The sequence below is a fragment of the Caenorhabditis remanei genome, chromosome X (assembly GCF_010183535.1).
Source record: "Caenorhabditis remanei strain PX506 chromosome X, whole genome shotgun sequence".
Taxonomy (NCBI): Eukaryota; Metazoa; Nematoda; class Chromadorea; order Rhabditida; family Rhabditidae; genus Caenorhabditis; species Caenorhabditis remanei.
Window position 1 is genome coordinate 5098534 of NC_071333.1, and position 26123 is coordinate 5124656.

Sequence of the window (26123 nt, forward strand, 5' to 3'; positions counted from 1 at the left end):
TACAGTCCGAGTTACTAACATCGCAAAGTTGGGTTCCTTTGTTGCTTATATGAAGTTTTAAACTTGTAATTTTGATATAAGAGCTCACTTTTTGAAATTGCAAGGGGTCTCCTTTGTGCAACAAGTGATCTCCTCCTCAACCAACTCCACAGTTCTGATCTTCAAATTTCTTAATTCAGTAATCAAATAGTCTCACCAGACTCTGTGTTCACTTCCTTGTCTATATGATTTTAATGAACACGTAGCTAATTCAATTATAATTTGTTACCCGCAACATTATTTCATGGAGGATTATCAAACTGATTTGAGAGAAGGGCATAAACGTAAAAATAAGAACAGATAGCCAACGAATATCTCGTTCTGGTTTTTCTTTTCCCTGTTGTCTGAAGACAAACTCATTTGGGCAGGACATTTCGATGAGTCTCTTCAGATAGAGTACCGGCCAAAAATGTATCATATTTTGCCTTTTTCAGTTACAAATGCCCAACTTTGAGAGTGGGTCATGATAAAGCTAATTGTCCCTCACAATAACTTTTTGTGGTGTCGAACAGACATAGAGTAGAACTCCATATTTGTAGTTGACAACTTTTTTATACAGATACTCCCCAGAGAGTTACTTATCGACAAAGTAATTTCACACTCAAATCGAACCATTTCAGTGCAAAGTCTATGTATAGCCTCGTGAGGCGCTTGATCCGGTCTCCTGTATAATTTAAAGATATATATTCCAGTCAATAAATAAATTAAAATAAATTAAATCTAGTTACTCTTTCTGAAACAGAACCTTAAAATGGCACATCAATTTCACCATTCAGCCCTGTACAAAATATGTTCCTTTCAAATTAACTAATCTCTTTCACCAGTTCTCCTTTTCTTAGATTGGTCAATCCATTAAATCCAAATGGTCAAAAATAATGTTGTAAAAAGTAAGCAAGCCATCTACCCCACCAAAAATGTGAATTCTAAATCTATTTTCTCAAACTCTGAATCTTATCTCTGAATATTCCTCATCCCAACTATCATAAACCTAAACTCCAACAAAAAAGACGGATCACATTATCATTAGGGTAGTTATTACTCGATCTTAAGCTGCTAGAAAGAAAACGAAGGTCAGCAGGTAAACGAAAGGTATCAATTGACGAGACACGAACGAAATTTGTGGTTCAAAGTTTTGAATCGACAAATAAAACACTAACGAAAAACTAAAGATGTCTTGGTTATCACTTAATATATCTTTTTTAAGTAACGAAGCAAGGAGACTTTGGCTTGTTTTTTCCGAGCAAAGTTTGATAAATAACATCTCATTCATAACTAAACCACACATTTAAGAAATTAGAGACGCAGTAACTATGAGATAAAAACAAAAATGGGTATGGCGGTGTTATTATTGCGTTCTACGCAAAATAGGTCTTTCTAAGGTTAAGAGAGTGCTAAATGGTAACAATTTTAATGGGATTCGTACTTATTATATTTTATTGGAAATGGAGTTTCGTGAATATGAGGAAAAGGATAGAATATTAGATAGTTTGAATAGTGAAAGAAAAGATTACAGAATATCTGAGTCAAACTAATAAAACAATTCAGATGGGGGGCTCAAAGTTAGTCAATTGTCCAAATCGATCTTATGCAACACTTTGGAGATTTCTAGACGAGCCTTTTCAAAATCTCTGCGATCCATGTTTGATAGAGCTTGAGAGACAATGCGGATGAAAAGAGATACCTGAAAATATATCGTGAGATAAGGTAAAACTGATTGTACAATTTTGTAGTTGAGAAGTATTCGAATTATTTTGCAGCTTTCAAAGTAGGCGCTTGTACACAAAAGTGAGACGTCAAAAACTTGAGCTTTTTAGCGCTCTTTTTCATAGAAAGCTTTAGCCGCTTATCTCAAAAACAATGTCACTTATCAAACTACTTTCAACTACAAAAATGAAAATAAAGTCATTTTCTCCAAAACTGAAGAAAAGTTCAATTTTCGAGAAAATTAGAAAATGAAGAAAAAAAGACTCATCTCATCTTCACTCTGTTCATCTAACATTTCTCTAAGGATACTCTCCTTTATAGCTTTTTCTGGGGGTGATGAATTTTCGATTATAATTTTAGTTGGGGTTGCCTTCCGTTTACGAGACCTTGGCATTTCGGTGTGTTGAGGGAGTTCGTGGGAAGTAATTCCGTTTTGAACGGCTGGAGAAATCAGTGGACCAGTCTGAAAAGTTTGAAGATAACTTGAAGAGGAATGCTTTGATTTTGGGTGTTTTATTCATAGTCAATTTGCCATCACGTATTAGCACTTGAAACCTGTGGGCAAAGAGGTTGAGAGAAGATATACAGGAAATGACATACCTTGTTATTTCCAGCAGCCCCATCAAACCTATTATTATAGGGGTGTGCCAGTCTCTTCACATCTATGTTCATTTCTTGATCTGGTGAATTCAAGTTACTGTTGGGAGTGTTTCCAGAAGATGAGGAGCTTGAAGAAGTTTGAAGAGAATGATAATTATTTCTATCTTGTGCCAAATCTTTTTTCATGCTGTTAATCTCATCCAGCAACAATTCGTCATCGTCTTGTATATGCGAAGTGCTGGCTCTATCCATCTGACGTTTCCGATTACGGTGCTCAATATATGGGTCCAGGAATGACATTTTCTGGTAATAATTGTACCTGAAACAAACCACGTACTAAACAGTTTTCAGTGGTAGAGCATATTTACTTACCACTTATCAGTCTCCTTGATCGGCGCCCTCATTCTATCCTGCTTTCTCAACCGAACATATTTATCTCTCATATGTTTCCATTTCCTTTCCAACTCTACCTGCTGTCCGTCAAATCCAACTTCAGCGCTGATCATCTTCCATATCTTGAGCTTGTGCTCAGTGAATTTGTGTAACGGATTATAGCGGTTGTAGACGCACGGGTTACGTTGTACTGATTCAATAAGCGCTATGAGGAAATCGTCTTCAATGGGGTCAAAACTTGGGGAGCCGTCTTCGATGACCGAAGTCATAGCTGGAAAATATTGGCTAGGAAAGTTATGGAATAAAATATAGCACGAGGGTTAGTAAATGAAAACTTTTTTGTACGAGCCCTATAGCTCTCCGCAAGATAAAGTGCACAAAGACTAATACCTCTCCAGAGACGCATTCATGCGTAAAAGTTGTCACGGATGGTGATTAGAAGTTGTACTTTTTCATATCATAAGATTCAGAAGAACAAGTTAGAATGTAACATGGCATCGTAACTTATCAAAGTGAAAATACGTTAATTATCATATCTTGTACTTTAAAACGACATAACTACCGAAGAAAACCCCATGAAGAAAAGTTCTAAATTATTATACAAAACAGAAAATCTCGTTGAATTTTTCTCTATTAGGAAAAGGGCTCAGCATTTGAATTTGCACAAGGTATTCTAATTGATTTCAAAAATCAACGAGACGCTCTCCGCGAGTTCTTAGCCAAAAGGGATAGAGAGCATCAATATTGCAAACAACATTCACTGTTGTTAACAGATGAATGATTTCGTAAACGGGCAGAGTAACCAATAAAGCAGAAAGATTTAAGTCACTACTGAAAAATATTCTTTAAAAATTAGTTGGATTGATAACCATTTGATTCAAGAACACATCAAAACACGAAACACTTGAAGTCACACATTTATTTGAGTTCATTAATTTCCAAATGAGTCGAACACAGTCCATTCCTCGTATTTAACAATTTTTTCCAACTCTTTGACAAGCTCCGCTTTCTCTTCTTCGCTCGTGCCCTCCGCTTCGATTTTCTGCATCAAGTCAGATTTTGTTGCTTCCATGACCCAGTAAAGGAATGCTATTAGCATAATCAAGAATGCCGCAATATATACATCGTAGGCTGATTTTTTCTCAGCCGGTTGTGGTTTCTTCTTCTTTTCAGTCGGAGTAGATTTGCTGTTCTTCTTGTTCCATTGGTTGTTTCTTTGCTTGTTTCGAGCCATATGAAAAAACTCATATAAAAATATGTAGGTGAAGAGAAAAAGAATTAGAAAAAGATTATTAGGAGAGCAAAAAATACAATTGCATGATGGGGAAGAAAAAAAAACGGCATGCTCATGAAAAACATTTTTGAAGTCTTCCAAAATTACCCCTTCGAAAAAGGAAAATAAATGTAGATAACACTGATATTTGATACACTTACAAGAGTTTTCACTTTTATCACTTTGCCGGACTTTTAATTCTTAAAACACCAAGCTCGCCAAGTTTCAAAATGATTTGTTATTGAACTCTGTCTAATACAAAAAAAGAATAACATCGGAAAGTGGAGTTATATAGTAGATAGGGAAAGAAAGCAAAAAAGATAATAACAAGTATGTTACCAAGGAGACACTCACGTTTTTATTTGAGATTTTATCTATCAGGGAGACATAGGGAATTCCCAAAAAAGCTTATAAAAACAAAAATATCCGGAATAACAAGAAACGAGGAAATTATGAGTTTGAGACACCAACTCGTAAACAAACAACTATTTCTTATTAGGGCCTAAACTTGCTAATTTGAGAATGAGTTTTATCGAAATATGATTTTGCCAGAAACAGGAAACGAACAATTGCTCTCACTTTGTCAAAATTGCAATTGCCAATTCTAGAAGAAAACGGAAACCGGAAGTTGGATTCATCAATTGAAAGTGCGAATAAAGCATTATTTCATGAAGAAATCACAATAAGGCCTATTTGTGGAAGATTTCTGGAGTGTTAAACATCAGTGTCAAAATATCACGCGGGCTTTTCTCAAAGGTACTAATTACTCATATTTCAAAAGTAAAAATGGAGAGGAGTTTCACGGATTAGACGTTGTTCTTATAGCATTTGTTTAGAATAATCTAAATGAGCGGAATTTGGAATTCTGAGAAATGGGAAAGGAAGAATTGAAGTTGTGAAATTCATTGATAAAGTGAAAAACAACAAAAGGTAAAATGAATAAGAATCAAGTCGCCCTGATAATAAAAATGTTGATGTTCCTATGCTAAACGAGAATTTGGGAATAAATAGATGTTTATTATTTTGGACTGAAAACAATTTTTACAATGCATAAAGACGAAATGTTAGTTGGATTAGTATTTGAAACAACTTAAGTTGCTTTTAAAATTAGAATATGTTAATGAATGAAAACTCGGAAAACTCAATTTTGTATTTATTGTTTACTGTCGCTTAATCCAGAAAACGCTTGCAAAACGTCTTTGAATCTTCATTGTGTATTGCAGCCATTCAAGCCAAGCTGCCTTCTCTTCTTCAGTTATTCCCTCGGCATTAATTCGTTCCGTTATGTATCCGTGAGCCATTTCGCAAATCACATAGACAACTACCATAGTAACCAGTATGAATACGCCAAGATAGTGTAGACAATTAACACGTCTTTCAACTTGTTGATCGAGCAATGGTGAACCCATCTCACCCAGGTCCACATCAAGCTTGATTTTTTTGTGTTTCGGCTTGTTACGAGTCATCTGAAATACATGAAAACCGTTAGAAATATAAAACGATTTTTGAAAAAATCAATTATGAAGTTTTAAGTTCAGCTCTTAAAAATTGGCTGAAATAACTATTTTATAATGAAAAAAATTCGACGATGAAGTGGCAGAAATCTGTTTCTGTATTTATTGGATGGAAATTTGATACATATTAACCTAATCTAAACTGAACGCGAGACTTCAAACACGTATCTTGTGTGCAAACGTAACTTATGGAATTCTAAAAAATGAAACTACTTGAAACAGAGATATGAAAAACACGGAAATCACTAACAAAATTGCGAAACCTTTCACTCACTGCGACGTAAAATTCTAAAATGTAAGTCGAGTCCAATACTCCGTTCAATAAAAAATACTTGCAGAAAAATTGCAATACGTTTTCCAATTACCTTTTAGAACATAGGCAAATGTGAAACACGCTTTGATTAAAATTTCTTTTTTGAATAATGTGAGTACTAATTACGTTGTTCCAAAAGATCAGTATCAAAAAATCAAGAAAAATGATTGAAGTTATAAAATAAAAAATGATGCAAAGTTTATGTTTTAATTAAAACAAACGTTCGAAAAAAAAATAACTTTTCAAAAGTTCACTTTCAAAAATGATTTGGAAACTGATTCATGTTAATCGAATTACCCCGACTACAATGAATCATTTTGTTTGTTTGTTAGATGAATCTACTATGAATATTATATCAGTTTGTGGTACTGGTTCTTAAAATTAAACACAAAAACACATTTTTCCTTCATATCCATCTTTATTTGAATGAAAGTTCACATCGGCCATTTGGGAAAAAAAGAAAAAGTGCAATCAATGAGTGGGAGTTTCGGTAAGGACACACTCCACTTTGAACAAAAAGAGAGCAAGAAGCATGAAAACAAGTAGAATGAGGATGACGTTGCAATAGACTTCAGATATTTGAGGAGTTTCTTCATCGTTGTCAATTTCATCGAGTCCGTGGTTTGAAGCGCCAAATGGAATCAGAGAGACAATAGTTGGAGCGTCACCTCGTTTTTTGATAACTTGCCGAATGGGTGGCTTGGTGGGAAATGGCTGCATTACGTCACCTGGAATACTGTTAGAATTGAAGAAAAATCACCAGAAACGAAAGAAAGTGGTAGTCACGATAGATCGATCAGCACAAATTATAATGAAAGTATGCTCATATTAATAGTTTTTAAATTAGATCTCAAAATAAATCAATAATCATAAAAATTTACCCGAAATTTTAAAAGAAAATACTGCTTTCAACATTCATTGCTCAAAATTCTACATAATTCCCTCAAAAATGTTTTATGATTGACATGAGACATGCAACAACTTGAATTTCTCTAACAAAAAATGAAGAATGTGAAAGAATAATGTTTTGAAACCATAAATTAGTATTAAAATTATGTTTTCGCTCTTTTCGCCAGTATCCAAGACAACCAGAACAAGAAGGCTATAATCAAAACGGCTCTCCATCGTCGTTTTCTTTGATGTTTTGTGGTTAAGATGAATCTAGAATAACAATATTTTTGGAGCTTGAAAAAGTGAAAAAAAAAAAATCGTATTACCAAAAAGTTATTCGAAATTAATAATTTTCCGGATACGGTATGAAACAAAAAATAAAGTGATCGAGCGTAATGTTTTGGAAAAATAGGAATGAAAAAATCAAAATAGTTTTTAAAAAATGGTGTGGGGGGTTGAAATGTTATTAATTCGGTATTCCAAGTCTCGATTTTTTCACTATTTCCAATACATGTATTCGTGATTTAAAGAATATCTTATCGACAGTTCTTTTTATGATGAGAGTTTTCGAGATAACCATATTACGGTTGTAATCATCATACGACTTTTCAAAGAATGTTTTGTTTCTCGCTCCTAAACTTAGCAGCTTCGATGAACACAAAATCTCCGGAAAATTGAAACAACTATATTGCCGTGGTAATTTCGAAATCTTACAATCTCATTCTCTCGTTTATCGACCCGAAAAAACCTACTTACCAGGGAATTGACTTTCGGTATTTTGTTTTTGTTTTTGACATTGTTTCCAAATGGAGAAGGCACTGTATGATTATCCGGCATGTCCTCGAAAAAAAAATATTTATTGAAGAATTGTCAAAGAGGAGTCTCCATCATGAATGAGACCATGAGAACAAAAAGTTGTCTCAAAAAAAAGTTTCATAGCAAATGTTCAGAAAATGTAGAAAACAGTTCGAAACGGAATAAAAACTTGATGGCAAAGTTCGAAAACACTGTAGTTGACATTTTATGGCCAGTTTTCCACATGCAAAAAAAAAGAAAAAGGGGGAGGGGTCGATCCCCAGACCTTCCTCCTACCAGTCCCCCTCGCTGCCTCGTGGCCATCCAACCGCTGGTCGAGAGGGCAGCAAGGTGTCTTTACGAACCCGATAGTCCTCCCGAATTGGCACTCGTGTTTTCTATGATGAAAAATAAGCAGACTTTCGGAGCAAAAAAGTCCAACTTTTCGGGAGTTTTGCACTTTTTTACTATTATCATTGTTTAAAGCAGATTCGAAACTATCAGTGTGCAAGTTTATAAAAAATTCTGAACGCATACCGAAAGTCAATTCCCTTGTTAGTGTCAAGAAAAAAATTGTAAAAAATAATGCATCTTGTAAAAATTTGAGAAAATTTATTATCAGCAAAGTGAAATTAGATGAAAAAGTAAACCTAGCACTAAATTTTCTCAAAAATTCAATTTCGAGAGGATAGCTTTTTTATAAACATGATATCAAATTTCAAGACACTATGAGATTGAGTTCTACTCAATTCTACTCTAAACATAACAAATAAATTCTAGGTATCAAATTTTCAAAAGCGATTGTTTATTTTCAATCTTTTCATTTTCCAAAATTCAACTCCATAGCATCTTACTCAACTTTATACACATTCATGTAACATTGATAAACATCAAACGATGAAGAAGTAAAAACAAACATATCAACTTGTTTTATTTACGGATGTGGAATTACTTTCATCATCACGTTGACGAATTTCAAAAAGAATATTAGTCGTTGATAATTCTGTTGTACTTCGTGGCGACTACAAGCCAAATCTCCACAAGATAGGACAAGAACAGCAGCAAATGAAAATTGACAAACGTCATTGAGAGCCAACGCCAAAAGACATTATCTGGAGTCCACTCCTCGCCTTCTTTCTCTTTCTTCATCGGTACTGACTTCGGTTTCTTTGGATACTTTGCAAAGAGCCTACGTTGGGTCATCTAGAAAGAAACAACATGAAGACTATATCTCAAACTGAGTACTGAACGAAAGTCGAAACCGGAAAATGAAAACAAAACTAGCAAGTGAACTCACTAATAAAACATTAATATAATCTCGGATAGATAGTCTGAAAACATACCGAAAGAGAGTATCTTCGAGTATGCAATGATAAAACTAAAACGCTTTGAATAATTGTGTGAAAAACTTAAAAGTGGTGTATAGGTTTACTGTTATTGTTTATTTCTAGTCTAACGGGAAATATTTTCACAGGTATAGTTTATATGAATAATCGGCATTTTTCCGTTGTCGTTTGTTTAGATATTACCCTCTGAGTAAAAATAACACAAATCTTTCTGTTTCTCAAAGTGATAACTTCAACTCATTTTAAACGATGAGTCACATGTAGCTTTACTTGCAGCAGTGTTTCTTGCTTCAAAGGTTTTAATTCAGTTCTGCGTTTCTATCTGAATATTGTCCAGTCATTGATTTTCACGCTAAAAATTTTTTCTTTTGACATGTAGAAAAAATTGGTTGCAGAAGATAAAGAATGAAGAAGGAAAGAATGAAAAAAGAATGAACGTATGTTTTGAAAATATTTCCATGTAAGAAATATGTGGAACCGTTCAAGCTCGTCCCAAATTGAATTTCTTGATTAACCTGAATTCCTGAAACTGATGGTAGAAATTTTTGAACAACAGAAATGAAACCAAAACCGTTATCCCGCAATATATTTATTGAAATTTGAGATTGGCTCTCAAAAAAGATTCTAAAATGAATCTTGGGCGGGTACGTATAGACAGATTGAACAAAACTTCCTGTGGGTATTACTTCACACAGGAACAACGGAACCTGACATTATAACTCATTGAGAGGGAGCGTTTGGGTGGAGTTAACGGGAGGGACGAGAAAAAGTACCGGGTTGTGGGGACAAGTGTTAGAATTTCGACACGAAAAATACCGTAGTGTACTTGAGTGGGGGTAGATAAATGATATAATGACGAAAAATTAGGAAAAAGTAAAAGACACCGGGATAAATTTAGAAAGACTATAACTGGTCTACAATTTTCAAGAAAACGAATAACCGGAAAGTATTATGAAACGGAATGGGCAAAATTGGTCACATTGAGTTAGAAATTCGAGTACCATCGAAATTCAAGTACCAGTAGTAGGATCAAAGGAAATGTGATAAGCATATGACAAAAGTGATTATAGAAAGACAGTAAAAATCTGGGAAAAACGAAAAAAATTTTGATAAAATGAGAGGCAGAGATTACTATTATTCTGCATAGAAATGATGTGGATATTTCCAGATGGATAAAATTCGTAACCACAAAATTAGATGGAAATCAATAGACAGAAGAAGGTGTATATAGCAAATGAGATCATATCAGTACTCGGAGAATACGAACATCTCACGGAGGCGCAAGATCCATTCGATGACATAATCATTAGTAGGTTGCTTTCCCGAGCCTGTAAATATTGATAGATTTCGTTTAAAATCGGATAGCACTACTCACCGTTTCTCCATTGCATTTTGACACTGTCATCAATTGTATCGATAATTTGACGAATCATCGTAGGTGTTGAGAACATATCCGAAGTTAGAACATCTCCGTCAATGTAATCAGATGGCTGGAAATACAATAAAATGAGAAATTATAAATTTTTTAAGGGTTCTCACCGAACGACCTCGTCGCTCATAATTGAGTTGCTGGAGAATCGCCAGATCTCCGCGCAAGGGTTGTGTCCTTGCGGCATTGACGAGGTCATGGAGCATACGGCTCCACCGTGCATTCAAACGAAGCACACTTCCAATTGCTCCCGAACCCGTAGCAAAATACAATTGTTCACCAGATGCAAAGATATGTTCCTCGAAGAACATTTCTTGTTCATCGAAGATTATTTTATCCGATTTCAGCAGTGTCGGAACTGCACCAAGCCAGTACGATCCACGGGGAAGATTGTCTCTTCCAATTTTGAGCGTTTCGTTTATGAATCGACTGTCAAGGTAACACTGGTCTTGTTCATAATTGGCGTCGACAACGGTGATCATGTCGTCGGAGATAGCTGCCCTCACTAGATTTGGTTGAACTGGTCTAGAAGCAACTTCTTGAGCAACTTCTCCGGTCACATCGATTGTCGCCGCAAATATGAGTTTCCCGTTCGTCAATGAAACTGTGTGTTTTTTGTCTGCTGTGAGCACGAAGAGATTGTATCTGTCAAATTTGAGGAATTTCGGCGCATCAGGAATGATCAAATAGTGAGTCATTTTGCAAGTGTTGCTTCGTACGTCAAACTTGAATAGAGAGACGCGATTCTGAGCTTCATCAGTATAACATTTCAGGATAGAAGCCATTGCAAAATACTCAATTTGATTGCGCCCGAACTGACCAGATGTAATTCTGAAAAAAAAATTATGAAATAGAGTGAATTATAGATTAGATGTTACTCACGAAATAAATTTCTCTTCATGATCAAGGTTCAAAACTGTTAGTTGTTGGCACGAAGCAGCATCGAGAATAAACAGTCGGTGAGGACGAATAATTGCAGTCCCGTTTTCAGGACGACGCGATGTGACCATAGCAATAGTCTTTGTTTTCTTTTGGAAAGCCAATTTCTCAGGCTTTTCATCGACATTGACTGTTTGCGCCCTGTTAAGAAGTTTTCCCATGTTCACGTTGTTGTCGGTGGCCAACACATACAGTACTCTGGAAATAATTGGGGATTGAGTTCAACATCCAAAGAAAAACCTCAATAACATACCCATGATTTTTGACACGCACGGCAGCTGCTCCAAAGATATGGTCGAGACCTAGTTGTTGTGTCTCCAACTTGCCAACTTTACTGAAGATGATTCGCGGATATGTAGATGCAGTGATGGCAAATCCGTTCATATTGTGAAATGTTTCCGCAGCTCGAGTGGAAATCATCTTCCACGTTCCTTGGTGTTGATTAGCCACACTGTACTCTGAGCATCTGTACAATCCTCCAGTTCTATCAGCCACGACAAAGTTATCAATCCAAGATGTTATTGAGATGGGTGAGCAGATATTTGTATAGAATTTCATTGCCGAGAGTAATGTTCGAACGTTCCAAACAAGAATCGTAGATGAGTGTTCCAGTGCTAGAAGTACATGCTCCGACGAGGCTGTGTAGTTGACAGTATCCTTTGAAAGTAGTGCGAGACATGTAACGACTTTAGTTCCTGCTTCTTGACTATCTTCTTGGCTATCTTTTCCATAATCAATTTCACTTTGATCGAGTTTTCGCCGTTTCTCCCGGAAGGCTGGCTTTCCTTGTTCTTGTCCAAATCTAACTCTCGACACTTCGTTTCCACTGCACGTAATAATATTACCGGACACGACATCAACGTCAGCTAGTTTGATGGTTCCAATAGGGCTACGGTAGCTACACAACTGTGTCCATTGGTTTGTGGCATCGTTATACTTGAAAACGATTACGCCCGGTGGAATGACTTGGACAATACACTTGTGGTGTACCAAGTATGCCAGATGAATTGTCTCGAGATTGCTGAACGGCCTTCCTTGATCCCATGTCTCGAATTGTGTACCATTATGAACAATATATCTTGTGTCATCTTTCCTCGAAAGCGCCAACATATCGGAAAATTCATTTTCGTTTGAACCAAGAACTTGTGGCACTGAGAAAATTCGTTGGATATTAGGAAAATGATAGGATTGATGTTGTTCAAAACGAACTGATCGTTTGAACACGCGAACGACTCCACTATTTTCTTGTCCACAGGCGGCAACGAGGTAAGATTCGATATCGGTCTCAACAGAAACCAGGTCATTGATTTTCTCACATTCATCAATATTTCTGACATGCTATAAAATTAAACTACTTTTACATCTGATAATTCACCCTGAACTCACCATGTATTTCTTATTGTGTTGCATACCAACTCGAACAAACCCCGCCGCTCCGTTGCGGGTGGCCACGAAAACCAAGTTGTGCTTGAGTGCGGTTAGCAAAGTCGGGCGTGTTCTCTCAGCACCAATACAGCGGATTTCATAGTTCACGGGTCCGGTGGAATCCGATCGACGGAATTGGCCCAAGAACATTCTACCCGCATTGTCTCCAATCAAAACAGTACAAACAGTGGCATCTCTGCTGAGAATAGCTGCGACGACAAACTTGTTGTTCTCCAATTTTCAAGTGTGAAACGATCGTCTTTGTTTTCATTTTCCATTCTGAAAATTTTAGCAAGTTTTAGATAGAAAAGAAGAAATGAACTTACGAGGCAAACATGATAGTGTTGGATCCGATAAGCATATGCGTGTTCTTAAAAACGTTTGGCAAGACAATGTTAAAAGCTGTCTCAAAGGATCTTTCAACAGCTCGTCCTCCAAGGTTATATTGTTTCACTCGGGTACCCATATTAACAGTTCTTGCTAGGATCAAATATTCCGACGGATTCATCATTCCAACGTAACGAATTTTGGTGATTCCAGCATTTCCAAGAACTGGATGACTCAAATCACTCGAATTCCACATAAAAAAGTTTCCGCGGCGATCAACAACAAGGAACGATCCTTGACAAGACGAGACGTGATAAGGAGGCTCTCCAGAATGTTCTGCATCCAATAGTTCGGTTTTCGAAATGGATCCGTCTGCCTGGTTGTACTTCCACAAATCAACAGATCCTGAATAGGCCACAGTGAATAGGGAGTCAAGGGATTGAGGTGCAGTTGATGTGGTTGCATTCAAGGGGTTGCTGTTTTCTGTCTGAAACACATTGCTATGAGTTTAAACTTTTAACAGAAATCAAAACAAACCTGACTATTTGATCGCACAAATCTAACAGACTGCAACATTTCACTTGTATCAAATCGGCGGATTTCAGAGAATTTTGATTCATCCAGCAGTACAACAGTCCTTCCAACTCCCACTGCAAAGCATTGCTGGTTTGCGTCTGAAAACAACATTTGAGATAATGTTTCATATCCACAAACTAAAGAGAACCGAAACATTTTCTAATTTCTCCGTGACTATGAAAGAAAAACTGGAGTAATTGAGACGTGTCATAGAAAATTGGAAAACACAAAAGCTAAAGCTGACATTTTCGTGCCTAGTATCATACTTGGGACGTGGTATGGATTGGCCACATCTTTATAAAGATCACAGAAAAACATTTTCTTGGTAGTAAAAATTTGACTCGCAGACCACATTTTCACTGTAAAACAACATTTTTATGAAAAGCAACTTTTTAAAAGATTCTCAAAATAGGCATAAAAGTACTCACTAAGAAAACGTCCAATGTCTGCGCCACTGACTTTCCGATCATGGACTAAAGTAGTCACTAGCCATTTGCTAGGTTCGGACCCACTCATGACGATTCTAAAATGGAATTTATAGAAAAATATTAGCTAAAGGGTGAGAAGACAGAGAGTTTATGAAAAATGCAATAATTTGATCTAAGAGCAAAAGAATTTGAGAAGAAAAAAGAATAGAAACCCCAGTAACGGAAACTGGCCAAATGGAAAATTGGAAAAATCAATAAGAGTAAGGGTCAACTGTGTATGGGGCAAAACATAACTGACCTCCAATATGTAGTGAGAGAGTGTCTCAGCGTTGCAATGCAATGAGACGCAGACGTGTGACATTATCTCACTGTCGCAGTGGGGCAGACTTGCAACCTTCTTTGCGACCTCTTACTGCACACACAGGCAGACGCACTGAGAACACATCTGCAGACAGAGATTTAGACAACGAAACATACAAAAAGGGGAATTCCTCCTTCTCATCATTTTGTCTAATGGTTTTCGGGAAGATGTGGGACATCAGGGTGAACCGACACACAGACAGACAGCAACGAAATACACAAAAGAGCGTATTCGTCCTTCTCACCATCACGCCTAACCAGTTAAGTATTTTGAGGCGCGGCAACCGATTTATGAACATGGTTATAGGTATTTTCGACTACGCGGAATCCATTTCTGAAGTCAAAATTAGCTGAATGTCTCTTCGAGTCGAGTTATAAGCTTTCAAACTTTTCAAATGGTCAAGATTTTTCAAATGAAATTACAAACCGACCGCATATACGCCACCCCGTGGTTTCATATGTGTTTCCGAGCGGTTCACCTCTGTTCGTACGGTGAAAAATAAGAACATCTTTGTGTATACTATTTACCGATTTAGAATTTCACGTGAAAAACCTTAACCATGTGAAAAGTTTAAGAGCTCGTAACTCGGCTCACAGAGACATTAAGCCGGTTTTGATCTAAGAAGTGTCGAAAGTGCCTTTGACCAATTTAATAGATAGTTTGAAAACTGTGCCTCCAAAGATTTCCTTTGTGAAGCTTCCCGTGAAATAATAGGATATCAGGATGAACCAACACACAGACAGACTCACTGAAAACGCAACTGCTAACAGAGATTTTAAGAAGGAGTCGATTGCGCTACTTTCATCCGAAGATTTTTCATGCTTCTAGACCCTGAAATAATAAATTGCGGCGGTGAGAAACACTGTAGTCCTCTCATTCCTACTAACCGCCATGCAACTCCATCGATTTTCTTTCACTTTTTGTTGTAGATCCCCTTCACTCTTCCCTATTAGTTTTTTATCATTCAGCTGCCTGTTCTGGAGGTTCATAGGATGAATGTGGATTGTGTGAAAGTTCTGGGAAATATCTCATTTCACTATTGTTTCTGGCTGTTTTAGGCTAAATAAATGTACCGTATTACTTATAATAACAGCGTTTATCAAATGAGAATGTACTTCTAATTGAAAAGCACCCCTTCCCCTAATTGTAGCTGATCTGAATTCAAATAAATGTTTTCTAAAGAAGAATAATGCAGCATTTTCTGCAGAAGGTAAAAACAGTTTCTATATTTGTTTTTTCAAGAATTTTTTGCTGTAACTTAGATTTTAGGTTGAGTCATAAGTTTCTTTCTTTAATTTTTGACACCAATTTTCTCGAAGGCTCATAACTCATATGATGAGAAACATTGTTAGTTAGTACCTATAACTCATTGTAATTCCCCGCTAAAACCACGTCAAAACACACGAACGCTTTTTTGGTACTATTTCCATTTTTCCATTATTTTTCCATTTCGCCTCCATTTTTTTCTTAGAAAATGGTGGCGAGAGTGGTGAACTATCTAATGTTGGGACAAACAAGACACGTTATGCATGAAAAACTAATACAGAGATCTACAGAAAAAATGAAAAATAAGAAAAACGTTAATTTTGTGAGTCTTGAAAATGGTAATTTTTGCACTGAGAAGCCACAAACATTTTTCAGACGGAATGATGAAAACGAGGAGTCCGTCCTATTCTATGTATCTTTGCCTGAATCTTGGCTAGCAGTTGTGTTCTCAGTAAATCTGTCCGTGTGTCTGTTCATCCAGATGTCCTATTTCTTGACGGAAACCTTCAGACAAAATGATGAGATGGAAGAATCCGTCCATTTGTATGTATCGTCGTCTAAATCTCTGTCAGGAATTGCTCCACCATCACCCTCTGTTCCGGTGATCTGTCGTCAAGAATCTTTGCCTCCAAGTCGCGAAGAATATGATGTTCCAATTGTTGACCAATTGGGATTGCTTCAAAAAGGAGTTGCAAAGTTGGATGAAGATGAATTTTCCTCAGCTCTCTCAACACTTCAAGAAGTGAGAGCCCCGACTATAGAAGTTGCGAGTGCTCTGCTGGAACAAGTTACGGATCCTAAACTTTTTTTCATGGTTCTGGCCCTCGTTCCCCTTTTCAAATGCTTCAAACCTTATAGGAATGCAAACCAAGGTTTGGATGTCATCTTCAACAATTTTGGTAATTTTGAAGTCCTCCAAATCGCCTTCAATTCCAAGGCCGTTTTCGCTTTAAGAAATTTTTGTAACGAATGAAACCGCAAGCACTATCAGTTCCTCTTCTTGGTGAGCATCCCAGCTTGTAGAGGACTTCGGAAAAATCGGGATTCGCTACCAGCTTGAAGAGACGAAATGTCCGGTGGCAAAACGTCCGGGGGCGAAATCTCTCGGAGCCAAGAATATGGAGTTTGGAATCAAGTTAGTAAGGAAATTATAGTTCCAATTTCTTCTATTTCTTTTTTTTATTGTTTCTCCTCCCTTAAATGTGTTGACCCCGTCCTACTCGTTCTACGGTAATGTCCTCTGTGTTTGTCCTCCATTTATTTACTACTCCTTCCCAACATCTGTCACATCTACTATTGATTCCTTAGACTTGCATAACAGTGTATCTTACTAGCTCCTCTTCTACGTTTCTCTAGGACCCGTCCTGCCTCAACTCTTCTTTTCCAATTTTAATCACAATTTTAGTTTATTTCCCACTTACCATTGTTGGTTTCTGTAGGCAATTGAACCTATCTCTTGACAATGGTCGAATGATCAAAATATCAAAAATTTTCACGCATTATTCCATCATGCACGGTCTGTACTGGAAATTAAATTATTGGGTCAACCAAGAAGTACCTTCTTCTTGAAATCGATTACTACGAAAAGTACAAAAAAGAAGTCGTTCACTACATATACACTTTGATTCAGCCAGACGGTGAATTATGAAAGAGTAGTAAGATGAAAGACTGCACAAAATTTGGAAAGAGTACACTATGCAATTAGGTACATTCTAACAAGTTTGGCTCAACAAAATCGCCGATTCAGTTAGACAATTTAAAAATTAGGAAATGGGTTATTGACTCGTTTCCATTTTTCGCTGTGTTTTGTAGGCATCTGTTTCTTTCACTGTGCAAAATCAAAATATAGAGTATAATATTTGTTTTCCGTTTTTTTGATTGGCGAAAATACAGCATTTCATTTCAAAATTGAAAAAATTGACAATTTTTTTTCAATATAATTTTGCTCCAAAATTATGAATATTTCATTTGCCATGTTTATGAAAATAGAAAATATTTTAATTCTTTCTTCAACACTGGCCTATTTACGCTACTTGGCGTATCTAGTGTGCAAGTGTGCTCCCCCGCACTTATACTAATCCCTCGCTCAATACTCTTTTTTCGACCGGCAATGAGTGTCTCTGGTGTCTCCCCTCTATTCCTTGTTAATTGCCCTTGCTTTTATGGTTTTTCACCGTTTTAATTGACTTTTCTTTTGTTTTTCTGGATATTTACTCGCGTTTTTCTTAAAACTCGCTTTTGCAGGTGACAATGACAAAATCAATTCGCAAAAACAGCCACACCAAATGGAATATCATAAAAGCACCCAATATGATCATTGATAAAGATTTCAAAAATCCAAAATCCTTGGTAAGTTTTCAAGGCTTCAACTTTAATGCTGATTGATAAGCAGATAACACGTTGATTCTAATAACTTGAAAACATTTACAGACTCGATGGGTGGCGACGTGTAACAAAACAACTCTATTGTTTCCAAGTGCGTACGCATTGCCAGACGACATCCGGGGAAAACACTCAATCCAACACTACCTCATTGACGACGACGACTTTTTAGCAATCAAATACATGACAGAAGACACACCGGGATTCAAGTGGACAGAAGAGTCCGTTCAGAACTTTGCTACTCTTGAAAACTTCATTAAATTCGTCGCAACGGTAAGAAGTTGTGGAAGTGATGAATATAAAAACTTTTTTTCCTAGATTCCCGGGAATGATCAAAAGAAGAAAATATACGTGCGCACAATTCCAGCTCTCCCAATGGGTGACTTTGGAGCAACTGATGTACGAGTATTTATTGATGAAGTAGCAATGGTTATCCCACTTTTGAGAGAACAACAGGGAGATACGTTCAATAAGCCACATGGTTAGTTCAAGAATTTGAATAATAATATTATTATGTTGTAGATTACACTTAATTCTTGATAAAAACTTACACATAATGCCTTGATTTCAGAACACTGTGATAAAATCCAGGAGAAATTGAAGTTAGCTGACCAAGGCTATTACGCTACCATTCCACTGGAAAAGTTCGAGAAGTTGCTTGAGGTGTACGATATTGACAAATCATTGGTTACGGTAGGATTTTCTTTTCAATTTTAAATATACAATGGGTCAATTACAGCTAGTCGATGACCCAAACTGGTTGATGGGATGCGTATCGTTTGTAAACACTGGTGTCCACTTCAAAATGCTCAGTGTTAGCGGGGATGTGATCTGTAGCAAGGAACAAGCGGCACTTTATATGTTCCAGACTTTGGTCTGCGGTGTGGATTGGCATGGTGTCGAGTTTGCCGCCAGACTGGAAATTTTGCAAACAATCTATGCATTTGCAAACTGCCAAAAAGTGAGAATTCAAAAAAACAATTCTGTAAATTCATTTTTTCTTCTTCCAGGGTCTTTACGTTATGTACGACCCAGTTGTGAAACTCATCGTCGATTCGAAAAGAAAACATGCAGAAATCTATAAGAATAAAGGATCAAAACTCAATGTAATGTTTTACAACGAATCACCAGTCACTTTGGTTGACCACAGCGACTATGAGATTCTCTCCGACATGTTTGGGTTGCCACTCTACACAGCCAAAGACGTCAATCTGGCCCCATACCGTGTTTGGTTTTTGAGAGCTCTGCTCATGCTTGGATGGATCCATGGCTGTGTACAAAATGACGTCTACTTGGAGATGTACCTTCCTGATATTGCGAGAGCCACCATGGTTGCTCTCATGCCAGCAATTCCAGAGGGACAACGTCAGTTGATAAAGGACATTACGGTGAGTGACAAAATTATTGGAAACAAGAAGGAGAAAAACGAAAACCATTTTCAGAATGAAGTTATCTTTATGGAAACGGATCTGGTCACTTTCGATGCAGATCAAGTCAAAGTTTCTCTCCGCAAGGCCGATCGACGCAAGTGAACACTTTTCTGCCGAAGTCTGCGTTCTAGCAACGTCTCCCTGTTATCAAACTTCTTATTATCACGTTTTTCCAGACTTTTATTTTTATACACTGACTAGATCTCTTTTGTAAAAATTCCTCTCAATGTGTGTCATTTTTTCTATCAAATTCAACTCTTTCAATTTCAAAAACAAATTATCTTCTAAACATCATCCACTCCATCCAACGCATTTTTCAATCCACAACTAGTGAACGATCTCTCGGTGAGATCTCGAGGCACATCGTTCCAATCATTGACGATCCATTGCAAATAGATGTCCATTGGCGGCGATAGCATGTTTCCATATGCAGTGTAGGACTTCTTGCCATGCATCATTTATTTATTTATTTATTTATTGAATACGATCGCAAGTATCGTGCAAGAAAGAAAAGAGAACAGAAGTATCAAGAGTATAAGCATTAGTGAGGGTTAATCGGGGTGTTAAATGTCTAGCATAATACAAGAAAGAGATGTCGTATTGTGGTCAATTAGGTAACGAGTGCAATGAGATAGACGGTCGGTCAGAGCTGACGGGAATGCGGCTAAGTGTGCGGTGAACAAAGAAGTTGCGCCTAGTTCTAGTTTTACCTGCTTTCCAGTGAAATGTGTTGCTACTGCGTGTTTTAGTGAATGTGTTGGTCGTGAAGAAGTCATCAGTGTTAATATCAATTTTGCCTAGCTGCATTTTGATAATCATTTTGTAGTCTGTTGCTTGTCTGCGTTGCTCCAGAGAAACGAGACCATATTTGGCGTTTCGTTGATTGGCTGATAAATAGTCCGGGTCAGACGGAGTAAGATACCTCCCGATCTGTCTGCTGAGGAGGCGGCGTGTAAACGAATTTTGAATAGATTCTATTGCCCTGATATCGCATTTTTTGTACGGGCTACTTACTTCTGTACCGTACTCAAGAACTGGTCTTATGAAAGTTTTATACAGAAGAGTCATGATTTTTGAATCGTTACTACTGTAGCTCGTGAACATTTTGGAGACAAGGAATTTGGCTGAGTTGGTGGCCTTGTGCCAATGATCACTGAAGTCAAGTTTCGGGCTTATCAGGAATCCAAGATCTCTAATTAACGTTTTCTGACAGATAATATTACCTTCTATAGTGTAGGTATTCATAGTTCTTCTATTGCCTAGAGTAATACATTCGGTTTTACTATTGTTCAAGTCTAATTTAGCTTTTTTTGACCATAGAATCACAGAGTCTATAGCTAGTTGGAGACGATTAGGAAGCGAGTTACTAGAGTCTGAGTTGGAGAAAGAGGCATAAATTTTGGCTCTTTATGATTTAACGGGGGTTTTAAGAATTAACGGGGGTTTTAAAAATAGACGGGGGTTTTAAGAATAGACGGGGGTTTTCAGAATAGACAGGGGTTTTAAGAATAGACGGGGGTTTTCAGAATAGACAGGGGTTTTAAGAATAGACAGGGGTTTTAAGAATAAGCGGGGGTTTTGAGAATAAACGGGGGTTTTCGACAAGTTCTCTTTACTTATACTAAGAAAACCCCAAAATGGTCAGAAATGACTACACTCCCTCCAGTATACATTTTTTCCATAGGCTTTTCCAATTTTTTTGGATTTTTTTTGTTTTTTCTGCATTTTCTCATTTACTTATCTATTTTGTACGTCGCATTGTTTTTTGATCAGAGAAGTGTAATAATTGTCCTCCTTCTTCTTTTGCTCTACATTTGAAATCGACGAAACGGCGATGTTTCGGGCTAAATATAATCGGGATCATATGGTAGATCGTCCAACTGTTTGGGTTTTTGGATTGCTGGAAAGGAAGACTAATAAGGTAGATTCGATAATCCTGCTGCCCATAATCAGACGTAATCTGAAACCTGGTATGATCTCTGAAAAAAAATACATTAAAAAAAGAGATTTTTCAAGAACAACGATTATCAGCGATAGGGGCTTTGTTCAAGGAGGGAATGAAGAGCGCCAATATTAAAAAACGTCTTGACATTCCATCAGCATCAGTACAATGTTGGTTACCTTCAAAAAGGATGGAAGTCTCTAAGAAAGGAAAAAAATCCGGAAATCCGACAACACTTGTAGGACTCGAGGAGTAATCAAAAGAAAAATCTCCCGCAATTATGATATCAGCATAAACAAGATCGCTATGGTTCTAAAAATCGATCGTGGGAGTGTCCAAATTACCGTCAAAAGGCACTTCGACCTCAAGTCCGACAAACTATGTCAAAGACAGTCCCTTTTCGTCCAATTCCAAGCTTCACAACTTGAAAAATCTCTTTTTTTATGTATTTTTTTTCAGAGATCATACCAGGTTTCAGATTACGTCTGATTATAGGCAGCAGGATTATCGAATCTACCTTATTAGTCTTCCTTTCCAGCAATCCAAAAACCCAAAAAAAAAATAAATAAATTGAAAAATTAAAACCCAAACAGTTGGACGATCTACCATATGATCCTGATTATATTTCGCCCGAAACATCGCCGTTTCGTCGATTTCTAATGTAGAGCAAAAGAAGAAGGAGGACAATTATTACACTTCTCTGATCAAAAAACAATGCGACGTACAAAATAGATAAGTAAATGAGAAAATGCAGAAAAAACAAAAAAATCCAAAAAAATTGGAAAAGTTTATGGAAAAAATGTATACTGGAGGGAGTGTAGTCATTTCTGACCATTTTGAGGTTTTCTTAGTATAAGTAAATAGAACTTGTCGAAAACCCCCGTTTATTCTCAAAACCCCCGCTTATTCTTAAAACCCCTGTCTATTCTTAAAACCCCTGTCTATTCTTAAAACCCCTGTCTATTCTGAAAACCCCCGTCTATTTTTAAAACCCCCGTTAATTCTTAAAACCCCCGTTAAATCATAAAGAGCCTAAATTTTTAGGTCGTCTGCAAACTGACGGCATTTGACTCCAGGTGGTAAAGTTTTTGGGACATCATTGACAAATATACCGAAGAGAATGGGCGATAGAACTGATCCTTGCGGGACTCCGCACAGTGCCTTACGTTTAACTGAGTACGATTTTCCCACCTTGACCTCAAAATATCTCTCAGTTAGAAAAGAGTCGATCCAACGGATTAGTGAAGGATTCAATCTAACCTCCACAAGTTTAGCTAGCAGTAAGTCATGTTGTACGCGATCAAAAGCTTTAGCATAATCTAAGTAAACAATGTCTACTTGGTTCCCTTTATCTATGTTATCTGTCCAGTCATTTAGTGCGGTTAGCATGCAAGATACTGTAGATCTCCTGGGGCGGAAACCATGCTGCTCGTCGCTCCAAAAGTTGATTGAGTCTAGATGCGCTATGATCTGTTTCAGTAGAAATCTCTCATAGATTCGGCATATTTGGGACGTAATAGAAATAGGTCTGAAATCTGACGGTTGAGTGGGCTTAGCAGTTTTATTGAGAGGAAGGATGTAAGAGTGTTTCCATACTTTTGGAAGATCCATACTTTGGAAGATCATCCAATCCTCGTACTTGTTTCGGATATTTGCCTTGAACGATGAATTTCAGAACACATCGCCAGCCCGAAAGAAAACTAAAAAAAACTAAAAACAACTCTTCGCACTTGAAGAAATTTGGTAGTACTACCCGGAATAACATCTATATCCACTCTCAGTTGCTTCAGCACGGATTTTGTGTCAGAACTGATGTGGCAACGAAAAGCATCGCAAACCAAGAGTCGGTGGCCAAACAGTGAAGTTCCTATGATCGAATTTAGGAAATGATATGTTATTTCGTCGTTAAAAATTAATTTTATCTTCCAAATCACTTCTGGATTGTTGCGATCGGACGTTTGTTCGAAAGCAACACAAATAGACGACACTTGAAACGATTAGATCTTGCACACAACATAACGGTCACATGGAGCTTGTCGTGCCCCGTGCTGGCTACCAACATATGAAGATAGATTGTTGAACCTCAGTAAGGATTTGAATTACTGGTTGATTTTTAGTACAAAAAAGTGGCTGATACCTTAAGCTTTTTTCTGCTTTGCACGTTTTTCGCGAACTCAAACAGCAACGTTTTCATCAAAATCAGCATCGTTGACACGTCGTCCTGCTCCGCCAATTCTTCTTCGTTTTACACCATCTTTCTCTACAGCATTTTCGAGGTCCACTTGTTTGTCTTTTCAATTATGAATACACTAGCAAGATACTGAGAACCTCTCCACCGCATTTGTTTTATTTGTCTTGATCGCAAACTCTGCGGCTTTTTTTTGAAGTTGATATTGAAATTTAGACGTCGTTTACGGAATGACGATTCCTCTCGAATCTCGATATTTGAAATGCAGGCACGGTGTTTGCGTACTGAAAAAGACACCTCTAAAAGAGAGCAACTGTATTAGAGGGGCACCTCACCTGAAATACAGTTTTACAGGATTTTAATTCTTTTATATTTCTTTTCCATTTGCTACAGTTTTAAGTCTTTGTTTAGAGTTTTTGTTGTTAGATGGGGCATGTTTTCCAGGCATGATGATGAATCTCAAAGAATTGAGATTAGCAAAATTAATTTTTCTAGTGTTCAACTTCTGTGGACATTAGTTCTGATAAACTAGTGACAGAACAAATGGTTTGTTTTTCAAAAAAATACTATCTAGGAGTCAAATCGGAGATTCACTCTATTCTTTTATTCCGTTGCCATAGAAAAATACATTCAACTACATCAGGAAGTTAATTTATTTTAATTTGCAAACTCGATTGTTAGATTAGTAACCAAAAATACAGTTTTCAAAAATTTTGGAAAAATCGATAATTGAATTAAATCGGAATTCGTTAAAATTTTATCTTGTTCACAACTACTTTTCATTTTATTCCGCCCAATGACTTGCAAAACACGTTTTGCCCTTTACAAGGGGGGTCACCTCAATGATTGTTTGTTTGTGTGTGCAAACGCGCTCCGCTGAACACCTCTCCGCAGTCGACCGCAAACGCGCATTCGAAGTCCCCTCTCTCTCTCTGAATTGTCATTATTTTCGCTTCATTTTTTGTTGTGTTTCGTCGTTGTTCTGGGTATTCCTTGGATAAATCGACTAATTTCATAAACGAATTTTCGGCGATTCTCGGGCATTTCGTTATCGTATTTTCCCTGAGATTTTTCACGCTTCCGGCCTTATTTTCGAGCATACCCTTTTTTTCTATTAACACATTATCGACGTTCCGCTTTTTTTTTATGAATCAGCTTTTTTACTCAAGATCTTTTGTTTTCTTTTTTCGTGATTGAATGAAAATCAATAATAAAACATCATCCCCACTTCTGAAGTCAGTTTCTGCGTAGATCCGAAACACCCCAATTCATTGGTGAGAGACTTTCCAGTTTAACTTGCAAATTTTAATTACTTGGTTTCAGACACACTGGGTGCTCTCGCATGATCCTTCGTCAACCAAACTCTACCCATGTTCCTACGCGGCGCCGGAAAAACTCCGGAAAGATCTGAACATCGCTTACTTTTTGATTGATCACGAAGATCTGATGACGGTTTATGAATTGGAAAAAGAATTCTCGTACAATACTTACCAGTACTGGGGAGACTCGTTCAGCTCAATTCTCCAGTTCACTCAAATGATTGATATGGTTGGAATGGTTAGTATCATGTGCCAAACGGTGTTAAATATAAATATTGTGTTTTTTTAGGTCGCCGAAGAGAGCAGAAGGAAGAAAATGTATCTCCGTACTATTCCAGCACTGCCAATGGGTGACAACACAATCGGAGAGTCTCGTGTCTTCGTCGAAGAGATTTCGGCGATGATTCCTATTTTGAGAGAACATCAGGGAAACTCGTTTAAGAATCCAGAAGGTTAGTTTTTGTTGTCGTTGTTTTTAGAACTTGATAATAGTTGAGCTTTTTTCTTAAATTTATAACCTACATCCACGCAATATGGTAATTTTCAGCTGAACAGCAAAAAATCTCCGATAGATTCAACCCAGACAACAACTCTGGTCTCATCCAAACAATTACACTCTCACAAGTGGAAAATCTTCTCGAGGAATACGATATCGACAAGCCCATCATCAGCAAGGAAAGGAAACTTTGCACTTGTTCCAGTCCCTGATTTGCGGAGTCTATTGGGATGGAGTCCCGACGGAAAAGAGAGTACAAATCGCCAATGTCATCCATGCTTGTGCTACCCTGGCACTGAACACACAGCCATCTTCACTATATACCACCCAAATTGATTGTTTGATTTTCTTTTTTAACTTTCTACTTTTGCTTTCCTCTTGCGTAGTTCTAAAATTTGCGCTTTTATGAAAATCATATTGCTGAACTTTCGAAAAATAACCCACAATTAGGTATGTATTTGTTGTTGAAATCACTTACTATTGCAATTTCACGCTTACTTTTTTTGCGGTGAAGTGTTTTTTCACTTTCTTTTGCAAAATTAACTTGTCTTTTTGAAAAAAATCAAAAATCAAAGTGCATTAGAAAAAAATGGTTGTCTGTTTCTCTCCAACGCAATTGTTATCTCACTTTCTCCTTTGTTTTTTCTGCCGTCTATTTCTCTCACACATTTTCTTTTCCGTGTCAATCCTTCGCAAGTTCAATTCTTGGGTTTTTGTTGCTCCCCTTCTTTAAAAAGAAGTGGAATT

At 37.1% G+C, this 26123-nt stretch overlaps 9 protein-coding genes across 9 annotated transcripts; 3 read left to right on the forward strand and 6 right to left on the reverse strand.

The window, feature by feature from the left end:
- Positions 1-1603: 1603 nt before the first annotated feature.
- GCK72_022966 (uncharacterized protein) lies at positions 1604-3005 on the reverse strand (the record flags this gene model as incomplete). Its single annotated transcript, XM_003095271.2, has 3 exons — positions 1604-1720; positions 2344-2662; positions 2716-3005. 3 exons carry the CDS (start codon positions 3003-3005, stop codon positions 1604-1606), a joined length of 726 nt encoding a protein of 241 aa, XP_003095319.2.
- Positions 3006-3667: 662 nt separating this feature from the next.
- GCK72_022967 (uncharacterized protein) lies at positions 3668-3970 on the reverse strand (the record flags this gene model as incomplete). Its single annotated transcript, XM_003095289.2, has 1 exon — positions 3668-3970. One exon carries the CDS (start codon positions 3968-3970, stop codon positions 3668-3670), a length of 303 nt encoding a protein of 100 aa, XP_003095337.1.
- A 1199-nt stretch (positions 3971-5169) lies between these two features.
- Positions 5170-5475, reverse strand: GCK72_022968 (uncharacterized protein; the record flags this gene model as incomplete). Its single annotated transcript, XM_003095273.2, has 1 exon — positions 5170-5475. One exon carries the CDS (start codon positions 5473-5475, stop codon positions 5170-5172), a length of 306 nt encoding a protein of 101 aa, XP_003095321.2.
- An 832-nt stretch (positions 5476-6307) lies between these two features.
- On the reverse strand, positions 6308-6556 carry GCK72_022969 (uncharacterized protein; the record flags this gene model as incomplete). Its single annotated transcript, XM_003095277.1, has 1 exon — positions 6308-6556. The coding sequence occupies one exon, from the start codon at positions 6554-6556 to the stop codon at positions 6308-6310; it is 249 nt and encodes an 82-aa protein (XP_003095325.1).
- A 1953-nt stretch (positions 6557-8509) lies between these two features.
- On the reverse strand, positions 8510-8725 carry GCK72_022970 (uncharacterized protein; the record flags this gene model as incomplete). The annotated part of the gene is made up of 1 exon (XM_003095253.2): positions 8510-8725. The coding sequence occupies one exon, from the start codon at positions 8723-8725 to the stop codon at positions 8510-8512; it is 216 nt and encodes a 71-aa protein (XP_003095301.2).
- Positions 8726-10113: 1388 nt separating this feature from the next.
- On the reverse strand, positions 10114-14080 carry GCK72_022971 (uncharacterized protein; the record flags this gene model as incomplete). The annotated part of the gene is made up of 9 exons (XM_053735155.1): positions 10114-10196; positions 10244-10358; positions 10408-11128; positions 11180-11434; positions 11490-12574; positions 12623-12860; positions 12988-13475; positions 13526-13662; positions 13993-14080. The coding sequence occupies 9 exons, from the start codon at positions 14078-14080 to the stop codon at positions 10114-10116; spliced, it is 3210 nt and encodes a 1069-aa protein (XP_053578721.1).
- A 2020-nt stretch (positions 14081-16100) lies between these two features.
- Positions 16101-16773, forward strand: GCK72_022972 (uncharacterized protein; the record flags this gene model as incomplete). Its single annotated transcript, XM_053735156.1, has 2 exons — positions 16101-16518; positions 16643-16773. 2 exons carry the CDS (start codon positions 16101-16103, stop codon positions 16771-16773), a joined length of 549 nt encoding a protein of 182 aa, XP_053578722.1.
- Positions 16774-17869: 1096 nt separating this feature from the next.
- Positions 17870-19533, forward strand: GCK72_022973 (uncharacterized protein; the record flags this gene model as incomplete). The annotated part of the gene is made up of 7 exons (XM_003095285.2): positions 17870-17968; positions 18050-18274; positions 18320-18482; positions 18573-18694; positions 18741-18962; positions 19012-19389; positions 19444-19533. 7 exons carry the CDS (start codon positions 17870-17872, stop codon positions 19531-19533), a joined length of 1299 nt encoding a protein of 432 aa, XP_003095333.2.
- A 1762-nt stretch (positions 19534-21295) lies between these two features.
- Positions 21296-25588, forward strand: GCK72_022974 (uncharacterized protein; the record flags this gene model as incomplete). The annotated part of the gene is made up of 4 exons (XM_053735157.1): positions 21296-21352; positions 24885-25118; positions 25170-25332; positions 25428-25588. The coding sequence occupies 4 exons, from the start codon at positions 21296-21298 to the stop codon at positions 25586-25588; spliced, it is 615 nt and encodes a 204-aa protein (XP_053578723.1).
- Between the last annotated feature and the right edge of the window lie 535 nt (positions 25589-26123).